The following is a 14,112-nucleotide window of genomic DNA, read 5'->3' as shown; positions in this document are numbered from 1 at the left end:
GTTTCAAACTGGAGGCTGTCAATATGCATCCTGGTCTATTTTTTCTGTCATCAAAATTCAATGACCAGTTACAGGCTGCATGAAAGCCAATAAACTGATAATTCAGAGGTAATGTGGATTGGCATCTTATGGATTCAGAAATTGAGGGTATCTATGTGGATGGAATTGAATCTTTGAAGGAGCAGATGTGTAGTCTTGATATATTCTTTGGTTTAGCTTGGTGACTTGAGTCTTAGGTGTATTGAGGAGTTTCCATACAATCCTTTCTTTTCTCTCTTTCTTGTCTCATGATCTTCATCTGGAAAGGGAAAAGTTTAGTACAGATAGTCCTCGACTTACAACCATTTGTTTAGTGACCCTTCGAAGTTACAACAACACTGATAAAAGTGACTTATGATCATTTTTCACACTTGCGACTATTGCATCATCCCTATGGTCATGTGATCAAAAATTTATTGTTAGTATTGAATGTATGCTTTTGTTTTGCTTCATTTTGTTTACTGTTTTGTAATTTATTTTCTATGATAAAACAATAAATGATATTTTTTTAAAAAAATTGGATGCTTGGCAACTAATTAATATTTATGAGGGTTTCAGTGTCATGTCATTTGCGACTTTCTGACAAACAAAGTCAATGGATAAGCCAGATTTATTTAACATCCATGTTATTAACGTAACATCTGCAGTGGTTCATTTAACTGTGGCAAGAAAGGTCATAACTATGGAGCAAAACTCACTTAACAACTATCTCATTTAGCAACAGAAATTTTCGTCTCAACTGTGGTTGTAAATGGAGGACTAACTGCACCAGCTGCTGGCTGGCTGGCTGTTAGCATTTCTGTAGGTCCTCAGGTTTTAGCAGCCAATGCATCTGAACTACATGCTCCCACTTTTCCCATATCACCAATTACCTGCACCAAACAACTTTGCCCTGATGCTTAATATAGGAGCATTTTGCAACATAAATACTGCCAAGAAAAGTAGAGATGTGCACAAGCAAAGACTAAACAACTCTCTCTCTCTCAGGAAGGTTTTAATTTCTGCAGTGCGACAGTGGCCTTAACAGCCAATTTCAATCTTATGATTGGGTGCTGCCGTCTGTAATATACAGACACATTTTTTTAATAAATAACTTGAGATACTGTTTGGATCTGAGGAAGGCAGGCATCAATTTACAGCAACAGAAGATCAGGCATTTTAAGAATCAGGAAGGAGTCTAGGGAAGTAAGTATTTAGAAATAACCAGTGCTTTTTTTGTAAGCCGGAACTCACACATGTCATACAACCCGCCTTGCCTACCCTACAAGTTTCCATCCAAAAAAGGTGCCGGAACTCCCTTCTGAGCATTCTATGAGAAAAAACACCCTGGAAATAACACTCCCATTGTAATCTACGGTTTGCATTCAAAGTTGAACTGACAAATAATACATTTTGCAAGAGAAGAAAGGATTAACTCAGAAATTAATTCTGTGAAATTATGCAGGCCATGATGAAAGATTAATGGAGGATGGAATCCTGAGACTCAATGGAAGATTTTTGACTCAGATTGTCCATCTGCAGTACTATGCATTCCCAATAAAACTTAACCAGCACCTTGATCAACTTTGTTGAGGTATGATACCTAAGAGCAAAATAAATGATTGAATGGGAATTAAAGCAGAAAGCAAGGATGCTCCGACTTGAGAATTTATTAAGAGAATATTTTTCCTGAAATAAAAATAAATAAAACCTAAAAGTATTGCCTATAATTAATACATTTTATAAAATGGATAGGCTTCGATAGAATTCTAACACAGAAATAGTATTTTATATTATATAAATGAGAGAGCAATAGCAACTAAACTAATTGTATACAATTAAACAAAATTATATGTTTACTATCCACATATTTAAATAATAAAATCAGATAGAAAACATGTATTTAGCCTTCTCAGTGTTGTGAGACACACCAAATTGTCCTGTTTTTTATTCTACTTTCAGAAACTCATTACAGGTAAAAAAGTTAAAAAATTTATTTAAAAATTCCTATTTAAATTATTTTAATAAATTCTGCAATATGTTCTAAAATAAGTTAAAGTAAGACATAAAATACTATTTTTATATAATAGTGTCAATAATAATTAGATTAATAAGGACAGCAGACTCTAGAGCTTCCAGTGGAGGCTGCTGAAAAGCTACTGGTTGCACCTTTGCCTATAGAAAGGAAAATTAATAGATATAAAATAAGTAGAAAAATAATCTGTATAAGTATTGTCTGACAGTCAGCTGCCTGTCCTTTTTTTTAATGATCTTCATGGAAATGGAGTAGCAGATCTCCAAGAAGGAGAAAAATATAATTAATATTCTCTCTGAAAGCTGTTTAAGATCTGACATGACAAATTCTTCCATTTCTTCCCATACACAAGGAGATTTACCAAACAATGCATTGGTCTGTTTCAGGAACAGAAAGGACCACAGCTTGTTTTTGGTATTCAAGAATAGCTAAGACTGCATTCTTATTAACTCTAGCCTGCAACATTAACCACACATTACTACTTGGTATCTTGATTCCCACCATTAGCAAGAACCAAAGAGAGTTAATGGTTGGAAATAACTAGCTAAGTGGAAAATATTTGTGGCTGACTACAATTCAGACCTAGTCAATGATCCTTTCAAACTTCAATTATAGTTTTAGTGCTCAGTTTTCAAGACAAATTATATAACTGAACTGTTGATTTTCTGTTTCTAGATAATTTGCTCACCTAACATGCTATGTTTGATGACACAGTCTGAAAAGAATTTTTGTCCATATCTGAAATATTCCAATATCTATAAACATAGCCCTTACATTTCTAGTAAGGTGAAGCATTTGAAAAAAAATTTCAGGCCACCAGATAAAAATTCATTGCTTCTTCTTCTTGATTAAATTCCTGCCTTTGCAGCATTTTATTAGCTTTCATAGTACAAATGAAACCTGCAAAATATTTATGCAATACACATAGTCCTCCACTTACAATTGTAATGGAACCCCAAAATTCCATTGATGAGTCATGATGGCTGTAAGTCAAGGCACCCACATGACTGGGCCCATTTTTTTAAGTTGATAGACTATAAACAAATATGTAGCAGCAATTTGAAATAAAGCTCAAGTTAATAAATTACTATTATTTTATATATTATATGCTGTGATACTCTTGAATCAAGCATTCACCTTACTCTGAATGGAGTATAATGTATTTACAGTTTGGAAATATTTCTAGATATTTCTAGATACAGATTTGATAATAGCAATAATAGATTTTATTAACTCTTTCTGTCTGGTAACTGAATCCTTTCCTAAAGAATTCAAACCTTGTCTGAAAGTTCAAGCACTTATAATTTCCTTGTTAGATATTCTTTCTTTTCTTACAAGAATTATTCCTTGGTTCCCTCTCTCCAGATGGCATGCTGAGTGGCAGGCGATCTCTTTTCTTTTGTCACACAGTTGATTATACAGGATAATTCTGGTTTTTTTTTACAAGTTGTGGTATCCAAAATTTGAAATGGCTTCATAGGGAGCATTAATATTAGCAATAGCAATTAGACTTATATACTGTCCCATAGAGCTTTACAGCACTCTCTGGAAGGTTTATAGAGTCGGCATAATGCATCCTCATTTTACCGACCTCAGAAGGATGGAAGGCTGAATTAACCTTGAGCCCCGCCAGGACCGAACTCCAGGTTGTGGCCAGAGTTTGCTTGCAGTACTGCATTCTAACCACTGCACCACCTGGGCTCCTTAGAAACAATCATTGCCTGATTTTGGATGGACAGCAAACATGACTTCATTCAGAAAAGCTTTGATTCTGTTGTGATTTCTGCTCTATTCAAGCACTGTGTTGAAGCATTTTCTATATAATCTTATAGTTATGTATTTATATATTCAATCAGTAATCACTGTAATCTAGTAGCACTCCAGCTCGTTAACCCAAAATGTTCATAACAAAAAACATCCAGAATAAATATTAATAGTGTACCCATAAATTAATAATGATCATTCAATGAAAACCAAAGACCAACAACAATACAAAAAACCCTGATGACAGCTGCTCAGTTCATAAAAGCTCTTTGGAACAGCTCCATCTTCAGCATTTCCTGAAATGAACACACAGAGAGAACCTTTCTGGTCTTGGCTGGAAGGCTGTTCCAAACTGCAGGAATTGCCACAAGAAAGCATTACCTCCGTGCCCCTCTCACTTCTAGAAATGCGAAACTACCAACAGCTTGTTCTAGGACAATCCAGTTAGTTGAGTTGATTCCGACTTGTGGCAGTTGTGTAACTCAATTAAAGGACAGTTGCAAATAACTTAGCTTTTAAAATTTATTTTGTTTTGACAAGAGTGGAACTGCTTATGCTGACTAATACGATTTTGGTTTAAATAATTTTCTGCCAAATACTGTAGCCAAGGAGATAGAGTATCCAGTGACAGGGAAAGGACATTTCGACAACAGGGCCAACTGGAATTAAACTTATTACTGCATCACTGCATGATTAAAAACCATCCAGACTTACCTTGAGGTAAGATTGGTGGTGTATAAATTTTATAAATGAATGAAAAAATAAATGGCAGTTTATAAATTGTATAAATAAATAACAATAGCATTAAGATTTATATACTGCTTCATACTACTTTACAGTCCTCTCTAAGTGGTTTACAGAATCAGTATATTGCCCCCAACAATTTGGGTCATTATTTTACTGACCTTGGAAGGATAGAAGGCTGAGTCAACCATGAGCCAGTGAAGATCGAACTGCTGGCAGTCAGCAGAATTAGCCTGCAATACTGCATTCTAACCACTGCACCATGGCTCTAAATAAAATCACTCAACTCCTAGAAGAGTAAGGGCTTACAGAACACCTCAAAATACCAAACAATTAAAAATAAAATACATTCACAAGGGTAGAAAAGGTCTGTTGTTATAAAATAGAAGTAGAACTGAAATATGTTTTCTTACCTTAATATGTTTTACACCACAGCTAACAAGTTTGTTTGGTTGGTACAAATCCCAAGAAATGTCAAATATCTGAACAGAGGACAGAGGAAAAATGATGGTTTTGAAAATCATTAATTACAGAGAAAAGCAAACATATTTACAGAACTACATCCACATCCCCTAATCGGATAATTAGATAAGATTTTCCTGGAGATATATTGTCCAATAGGTTTTCTTAAACTCCTTAAATAATTGTAGATTTATAATACAAGCAGATAAGCTTGTTAATTTAACTGAAAGCCAATCAAAGCTCTTTGCAAGAAATATAATACATAAAAATAATACTAATTATATTTAATTCATCATAATTTCCTCTTAAGCAAATATGTGTAAAAGCCTTATATAGAATCAGAAGTATAAACTATGCATTTTCACGTATTTGTGGTGCTCTAGAAATGGTTGCCAGACACAGAAAAAGGTTTTTACAATATACACAGAAATTAAATAAATTTATACCTACTCTATCAGTGTGACCAGGAGCCATGGACAACATTTTTCCTTTTCTCCAATCCCAGACACAGACTGTATTTTTTGAATCCAAACCAACTGAAAGCAAACGCTAACAATTCCCAAAATATTAAAGGAGAATAAAAGAAAACATTAATATTCAAATGATAATACGTTCTGAATGATTCAGTTGGGGGGGGGAGAATATTAAGAATACAGTATTTTAAAAAGAAAATAATGTATCACAGAGTTCTGTAAAGACAGGGTAAAATCCAAAGAACTACATGGAGAAGCTTCAGTAGTGTTATATTGCTTCTGTCCCCTTCAGAAATCATTTCTCATGTTTTTAATGGGGAGATTGATGAATTATATTCAGCACCTTACAAAGAGGGGGAAAGGAAGTTCTATTATAAGGTTCAATGCAGTTATAAGGAAAAACTTACTAATAATGGTTAGTGATAAATCAGATTCTCTCTTCTGCAGTTTAGGAAAACATCATTTTACAAAGTTTTCAACTAGATGTATGCTTTGGATTTTTGACTAAATACTGACCCACATCTAGTTGATTTAAAATAGATTCAAGAGGTACCATTCAGCAGGTACCCAAATCATTCTTCTGAAATCCAATCTGATTTCAATCTTATAAAATAGAGAGAGAGAGAGAGAGAGAGAGAGAGAGAGAGAGAGAGAGAGAGAGAGAGAGAGAGAGAGAGAGAGAGAGAGAGGAGAGGGAGGGAGAGAGAGAGAGAGATTTCCAGGAAGAAAATTAATCTGCAAAATTTGACATATTTTGCCTTAAAACTCTATCACATATAAAAAATATGCCAGGTTGAGAAAGCTGCAGTTTTGTATTGAGCCTTCCAGTTTGAATGGTTTAAACCCCAAATCTGCTACCACAAAGTTCAATGAGAGGGATACTGATGTAGGATTTTTCTAGAATTCAGTGCCCTTTATTTCTTCTTTAGAAAGAAAAATATTAAAAGAGTTGTGTTAGATTATTTTGGGGGAAATAAAGGGTTGCAATATAGTATGCCAACTTGGAAAATGCAGAATCTTCAACTTTTGCTTCTGTGCTGTTCATTCATCTTCATTATATATTCTATTAAATTGTATGACTTTGCTACCAATTTAGTATGTCATGGGAGACTCTTAAATATTTTTATTAATTATGCCTCCCAATAAATTTAATTATGAAATGAAATTATTTGGAGATATAATTAACTATAATTACATGTCTATGATGTATGTAATTTGAAGCAAATTACCATCTTCAAAATAAACAAACAACTATGAGAGAAGGAAGAAGTGAATCATCCACATTCTACTCATAAAGTTGAAGACTTTATATTTCTACTGGATTAACACTATTACTGTCTTAATGAACGTTCAGATATGTATTCACAAAGGGGATCTTTGTATGTCATTTTCATAAATGCTGCTGTCAAAATAAGCAAAACAGAAACAAATGCCCTTCACTGGAAGCAAAGTCATGGGGGTGGGGTGGGGATTAAAAAGGCGTGACATAAATTTTTAAAAAAGAGGAAATTTGATAATGCGGGCACAATCACCACCTTGCCTTTTGAACTCCCAGCTTGTAATCAACCCTCAGAAGTTAAGTAATATTTTAGATTCTTGCACATTTCTCCTTTCAGCCTATTTGTAATTGACTGTGCCAAACTGAATCCTACAAGGAAAGATAATCTATATAACAGTTGTATAATTTCACCACGAAATAAAAATGCTAACTTTTTATATTAAATAGCAAAATTAATCAGTATAGATACCTAGAACAAAAACTACTGCTTCCATAGTTTTAAAATTTGTCAGACTTCCTTCCCTAATTTTATTCATGTTGGTATCATTCAATTTGTGTTGGACTGAAAAAAGGTGGAAGACTTTGAATGATTGCTACTAGTGATCAATGATAGATATACTTTCAAAATAAGTTTCTCTTCTGGGTTTACAATCATATTAGGGACCTCTTGACACTGAGGACTACCTTTAACTGTCTTTCTTCTAAAGCCTCAGGATAACTTTAGGAGCTTAGTTTTTCTACAGAATTATGAAGCTGATTGTGAAATTCAGAATTTCACTCTTATACAAAAGCTAAGCTGGGTGGTATGGTGGCTCAGCAATTAAGACGCTGGGCTTGTCAGCTGGAAAACCAGCAACCAAAGATCAAGACCTGAGCATCACGTGACAATGTGAGCACCCATCCTCGCCCTAGCTTCTGCCAACCTAGCAGTTTGAAAGCATGCAAATGCAAGTAGATAAATAATCACCACTCCAGTGGGAAGATAACAGTGCTTCATGATGTCATGCTGGACACATGACCATAGAAATGGACAGCTCTGGCTCAATAGCCTTGAAATGGAGATGAGCACCACCCCCTATAGCTGGCAATGATTAGCCAAGTAAAATCCGCAGGGACTCTTTTTAGCTGAATTTAGACAGTATTGTGCTATATTACTGAGCTGTAGTGACGCAGTGGTTAGAACTGCAAGCTACTTCTACTGACTTTCAACTGCTAGCAGTTTGGCAGTTCAAGTCTCACTGGCTCAAGGTTGACTCAGCCTTCTATCCTTCTGAGGTTGGTAAAATGAGGACCCAGAGGGCAATATGCTGACTCTGTAAACCACTTAGAGAGGGCTGCAAAGCACTGTGAAGCGGTATATAAGTCTAAGTGGTATTGCTATTGCTATATAATGCAATTTAATTATTAGAATGATAGACCATTTTTAATTATGTACATAAGCCTTAATTTTCTTTGCATGTTTACGAATGCTTCTATATATTTATTTTAAAAACTAAATATCGTAATGTATCATCCGAAGTTAGTCTATACAGTAGAATGTGCAGCAAATTATGCAGAAATTAAACAGAATATTTAATAAATATACATACCTGACCCTCTACATCAAATGCCAAGCAAGCTATACCATGTGTATGAACATCTTTCATTACTGATACAGTCTGTACAGTGTAGGTGTCCCAAACACAGATATATGGTTCTTTCCCAACTTGACCTGTTGCTACTAATACTCGATCAGGATGTAAAGCAAGGCTTGGAATAAAAGAAGAATAAACAAAAGTTAATAACTTTTGAAACAGGTCATCTGTAGTCTGAATTTCACTGTGTGTCTTAAACGTACCTGAAATTATTATTCTGAACTTCAGCATAACAAGCTCTATGAACTTTTCTGCAAGCAACTTTCTAGTTGAACAGAACTGCAGCACCTCAAAGGAATTGCTTTTATGAATACTTTTCAAATGGTAAATTGGCAAAGAACAGAAGCATGGAAAAAAGAAAACCATTACTTGTAAACTACATCCTGCCAATATCTTTCATAATCCATATAATCCAAGGATAACAAACAAGTCACTTATGAATGCAAGGATTTATTCACACTTCTTCATCATCCAGAGACACAGTATATAGAAACAAATGTGGATTTACAATTTTATTATTTACTTTCAGAGCTAAAGATTTCACTCATTCACCATGGGAATAGGCACATTTGATTGATGGCATAAGTGTTCTAAATATGTTTTTTCACTCTAAAGTACTACATAGTATTTATGTGTGAGAACCAATTATATATGTTCAGTTCATAGTAACATAACAACCATAACAATATGGTTGCAAATCTACCAGATATCTAGAAGACCCATCCAAATAATCACGATAGATGCTAAAAGGCTGAAATGTCACTGCTGACTCCTGGCAAAAGAAGAACGTTCTCAAGAATTCTCTGTTTCCTAGAATGGACTTTATACTTTCAAAGTTTACTGAACAGTCTTAAATGCAAAATGTGGCATGGCCTTCCTAGTTCCCATTCCACAATAATATGGGACTGCCCTTGAAGACCATCCTGAAGAAAGCTGGAAATAATCCACTTGCCTGATACAGAGAGGAACAGTCTTCTTTAAAAAAATGATTTCTTTCTTTAGAGAAAGGAAGCTACTCAAAGGCTTCCCCACTATATCCAAACCAGGCAAGCCATAACCTGCTCTCACATAGTAAAGGGGACTCTAGATGCTACACAATTACATTTTAAGCTAGTTATCTCAAAAGTTCATATATTCTTTAATTCATTTTCACATGCTACTAACAAAGATTTCAAGAGAGCTAGATATTACAGGACATGTTTCTACTAGAAACTAGCATCTTTCAACCACATTCCAGATTTAAATGACTATAAATCCATACATCATTACTCTTTTAATGTCCTTAATACTGTAAAAACAAAGTATAGTGGCTAAAGATATTAATCTTTGGTTTTTTTCAAATCTAACATCTGAGAAGTTACATTTTCTAAGTACACAAAAATAATGTATAGCAATGTAATATAGTGATATTAGGGTAATGTAGAGGTAAGCTGATACTGTAATAATACAAAATAATTTAGTGGTCTACTGCTTTCTGTGTTCAGAATTTTTCTACTATAATATTGATATATTACTGATCTGAGATATTTCTTAGATTTTCATTCTAAACATCCTTTCTTACTGAATATAAACTGCCTTCTTTAAGCTTCTCTACATATTTAAGAGTTTTGGATAGCTATACATGCTCTGCTGCTGTTTGCTGAGGAACCCTTTGCCATGGAACTCTCCGAATCCAGCAATATGTTAAAACTGTTGTACTTCTTCTCACATACCTCTCCACCCAATATCTAAAACGAAAGCTGGACAGCTCCCATTTTGACAAGAATCTTGGCTTGTTTTCCTTCTATATTGGATGGTATCCCTTTGTGCTGGACAGCTCCCCTGCTGTTCATGGAATTTGCTTCTGTTTCTGCAGTAAGATTGGTGACTGCCATGGCCATACAGCTGCAACAAGACTGAAATCTCAACTGCTGAACAGAATGCTTTGTTCAGTTTTCTTACGAAAAGGCTCAGATCCCACCACTGAACATCCTACTGAGTCCTTCACTGACTCATGAGGTTTCCCTAGATAGATTGCTTTATCAAATTTATCTTTGTAGTTTTATGAGTTATAATGGTGTGTTTATTTTAAAATAAATTTGACATTTCCTAGCTGCTGGATTCTTTTCTTACTCTAGAGAAAATCACACAGACCCACAATCTCACTTACTAATTTCTGCACATGGTAGCAATATTGCATTTAAGAAACAGGGTAGAAATTCAAGTTAATGCATATTAATGTTGGAACACATAAGAAACTAATTCCTCATGACATGCACTTAGTATAGAAAACAATAGTACAATTATGCTAATAGCAATAATTGTATAGTATACAATATACTATAAAGAACAACTTTTTATTGAAAATACAGCTATAATATTTATTTGACACTGATGCTTCAATTAATGGTATACTCTAGTGAAAATATAGTTTTATTTATATGTAATTATGAACTAAAATATGAGTGATACAATAAAAAAATATTTGAAATCATATCTCAAAATTAACACCCTTAAAATATTCTCTATTTTTACTGATAGTTCTTAGAAAGTTAATGAAAGATTTAAAAACATTTATTTTGAGCTTGGAAGATTAATGTTTAAGGGAAAATGTAAGACCATCAGAAATTCAGAATTCAGTTTACCGTAGTATTGTTTGATTTCTACTTGGGAAGTTGTATATATATATATATTCAAATGCAATACACAATTATTAAAACCTAAGTGAAAACCAATTCCAAAGCAATGTTTTTAATATTGTTTTCTAAGATTTTGCCAATGTTATACTACGATTGCCAACATTAGTTATATAAAAGTGTGATTCTATTTATTCATATAATACAGCACAACTAGCCCAAGACAATATTGAAAAGCTTGAAAAAATGGGTCATGGTTATATAACACATCAACAGTAAACTTCTGCAAGTTTACAGATTTGAATTAATGGGAGGAATCATGAAAATCCATTGCCCAGGATAGAGAAAAAATAGTTTTCTCTGGTGTAAATGTGTCAAATTTGTTTATTAATCAACGAAAGAGAATAATAGATAGATATTAAATGAAACAATAGATATTGTTTTAACTAAAAAAGCATACTTGGTAGTAATGGAAAAATGCACTTGTTCCAAGTTAGCTACTCGTAAAGATTACAATGATTTAAAACGTGCACTGCTCAAACTGCTCAACTGTAGACAATTTCATACGGCAGTGAAAGAAAAAGAAGCAGCACTATAAGAATATCTTTCCAGCTGCCTTTAACCATATTGAAAAACAACACGTTGGAATATTAGACGTGCACCCTCAATTGATCTTAACAAGCATACATAAAGATCACTGATGACAGGTGATGTTTTTTTAAAGAGAGAAATTGAAGACCTTTCAATTTTCTTCCTAGCTGCAAGACAATACTCTCTGATGTCTAGAAGTTGAATCATGGCAATTGGATTTCTCCTCTTTTTTGGGATTGAAATGTTTCATTGCTTATCCAAGTAGCTTCTTCAGTCTTCCAATACTACTTGGATAAGCAGTGAAACACTTCAAACCAACAATAAAAGAAGTCCAATTGCCATGACTCCACTTTTGTACAACTCTACCTGTATGACTGAGAATTTTCATTGACAATACACCCTATTAACTTTTTTTGTGCCATGTCCACATGACATAACCCTCATCTTATCCCAAGTCAAGTTAGATGGCTTTAGGTCCATACCCATATCAAAGTAGTTCTTATTCCTATACCAACTGAGGCCAGATTCATGGTGTGTAAAATCTATTAGGCTTATGACCCTGTGCCTTAGAGGAAAGTTGATTATTGTTACTGACAGGGAACAGTGGCAATAGAAGCAGGCTAGCAATTGGCAAAGAAGACTGTGTAGTTCATGTAAGGATACTATAAAAAGGTAAAGGTTCCCCCGCACATGCGTGCTAGTCATTTTCGACTCTAGGGGCCGGTGTTCATCTCCGTTTCAAAGCCGAAGAGCCAGCGCTTGTCCGAGGACATCTCCGTGGTCATATGGCTGGCATGACTAGACGCCAAAGGCGCACGGAACGCTGTTACCTTCCCACCATAGTGGTCCCTATTTTTCTACTGGCAGTTTTACGTGCTTTTGAACTGCTAGGTTGGCAGAAGCTGGGACAAGTAACAGGCGCTCACTCTGTTACGCGGCACTCGGGATTCGACCTGCCAAACTGCCGACCTTCTGATCGACAAGCTCAGCGTCCTAACCCACTGAGCCACCGCGTCCCTAAGGATACTATAGTTGTCTCTTAATCAAAGACGGACGGACAGCAGTTCAACTCGACTATGGGAAAAGGCTAAAAAGGGGTGGAGTACGAATCAAAATCAGAGCTACAGTATTCAGTATGTGAATTCCGCTTCTATACATTAGCCAAAAATAAAATGGATTCAAACCTCTACCTCATTCTCCAAGAAAAAGAGGTCACATTTGCTAAACGTTTCGTTATAAACTCAGGGGCCGCCACAAAGAAGAGGGAGCCAAGCTATTCTCCAAAGCACCTGAAAGCAGGACAAGAAGCAACAGATGGAAACTAGTCAAGGAGAGAAGCAACCTAGAACTAAGGAGAAACTTCCTGACAGTTAGAACAATTAACCAGTGGAACAACCTGCCTCCAGAAGTGGTGAATGCTCCAACACTGGAAGTTTTTAAGAAGAGACTGGACAGCCATTTGTCTGAAATGGTATAGGGTTTCCTGCCTTAGCAGGGGGTTGGACTAGATGACCTCCAAGGTCCCTTCCAACATCATCATCATTATTAATTATTATTATTATTATTATTATTATTATTATTATTATTATTATTATTATTATTATTATTATTATTATTATTATTATTATTATTATTATTATTATTATTTAAACTGAAGGTTTTTGCCTGAGATTATTTCAGTCAATCTTGGGAAAAGAGAGGAACTGCAATGAACAGAAACCAAACCTTAACGTTTGGCACAAAACAGATAAGCAGAAGTCTCATAAAAGAAGAAGGAGAAAGAGAGCTTGGAAGAATCCCAGCAAACTGACAACGCTTCTAGGAAACCAAACCAAGCGGGGACTCGGTGCCCTACGGAGGGCGCCCGCTGGTTCTCCTGTGATAATTCCTGCAAGGACGGCTGCAAGGAAAGCTGGAAAGACAACCAGGGAGGAGGGCTGGGGAGAAGAAGGCGGCATCCTACCTGATGATGTCGTCCTGGTGGCCCAGGTAAAATTTCTGCCGGTGGTCCCGGGGACTATAGACCACTCCAACCCCCGCCACAAAATAAACGATCTCTTTGGCGGCCGTGTAGTAAAGGTTGTTGCGGCACTGGTGACCTCTGTAGCCATAAACCCACTCCAGCCTCAAGTGGCACTTCGGGGCGCTTCGGTCAGCCATGCCTCTCCGTTCCCCGCTGGAGAACGGATCCTTCCACCCGGAGCCCCGAGGAACGGAGGGAGAGCGGAAGAATTCAGCCGGCTCTCTGCGCCCGGACCGGGGTCTTCCTCCTTCGCTTAATCCTGAGCCGCCAACATGGAATCGTCTCATGCAGCCGCCGCCGCCGCCGCCGCCGCCAATCCGCCCGCTTCACAGAAAGCGCCGCGCACCGCGCTGAGCTGCGCTCCTCCGGGCAGCGCTTCTGCCGCTAACGCCGCTAGACATGGCTGCGCGGCGGCAGGGCGGCCCCCATGGTTCGACCTGCTGGGTTATCCACCTGCTGGGCCCGACAGCCGGC

The 14,112-nt window shown here is 36.2% G+C and overlaps 1 protein-coding gene across 2 annotated transcripts in view; it reads right to left on the bottom strand.

Annotated features, from left to right (window-relative positions):
* The window catches only part of EML5 (EMAP like 5), a gene marked incomplete at its 5' end in the record, with an annotated part of 87,365 nt that extends 73,590 nt beyond the window's left edge, over positions 1-13,775 (bottom strand). For both annotated transcript variants that reach the window (XM_081312779.1, XM_081312780.1), the window contains 4 exons: positions 4,975-5,043; positions 5,474-5,572; positions 8,365-8,524; positions 13,579-13,775. In XM_081312779.1, coding sequence (XP_081168905.1) covers positions 4,975-5,043; positions 5,474-5,572; positions 8,365-8,524; positions 13,579-13,775 — 525 coding nt within the window. The remainder of the gene's footprint in view (positions 1-4,974; positions 5,044-5,473; positions 5,573-8,364; positions 8,525-13,578) is intronic.
* Between the last annotated feature and the right edge of the window lie 337 nt (positions 13,776-14,112).

This window comes from Vipera berus (assembly GCF_964194415.1).
Source record: "Vipera berus genome assembly, chromosome: 1".
Classification (NCBI taxonomy): Eukaryota; Metazoa; Chordata; class Lepidosauria; order Squamata; family Viperidae; genus Vipera; species Vipera berus.
This window is presented reverse-complemented; position numbering and strand designations above follow the sequence as displayed.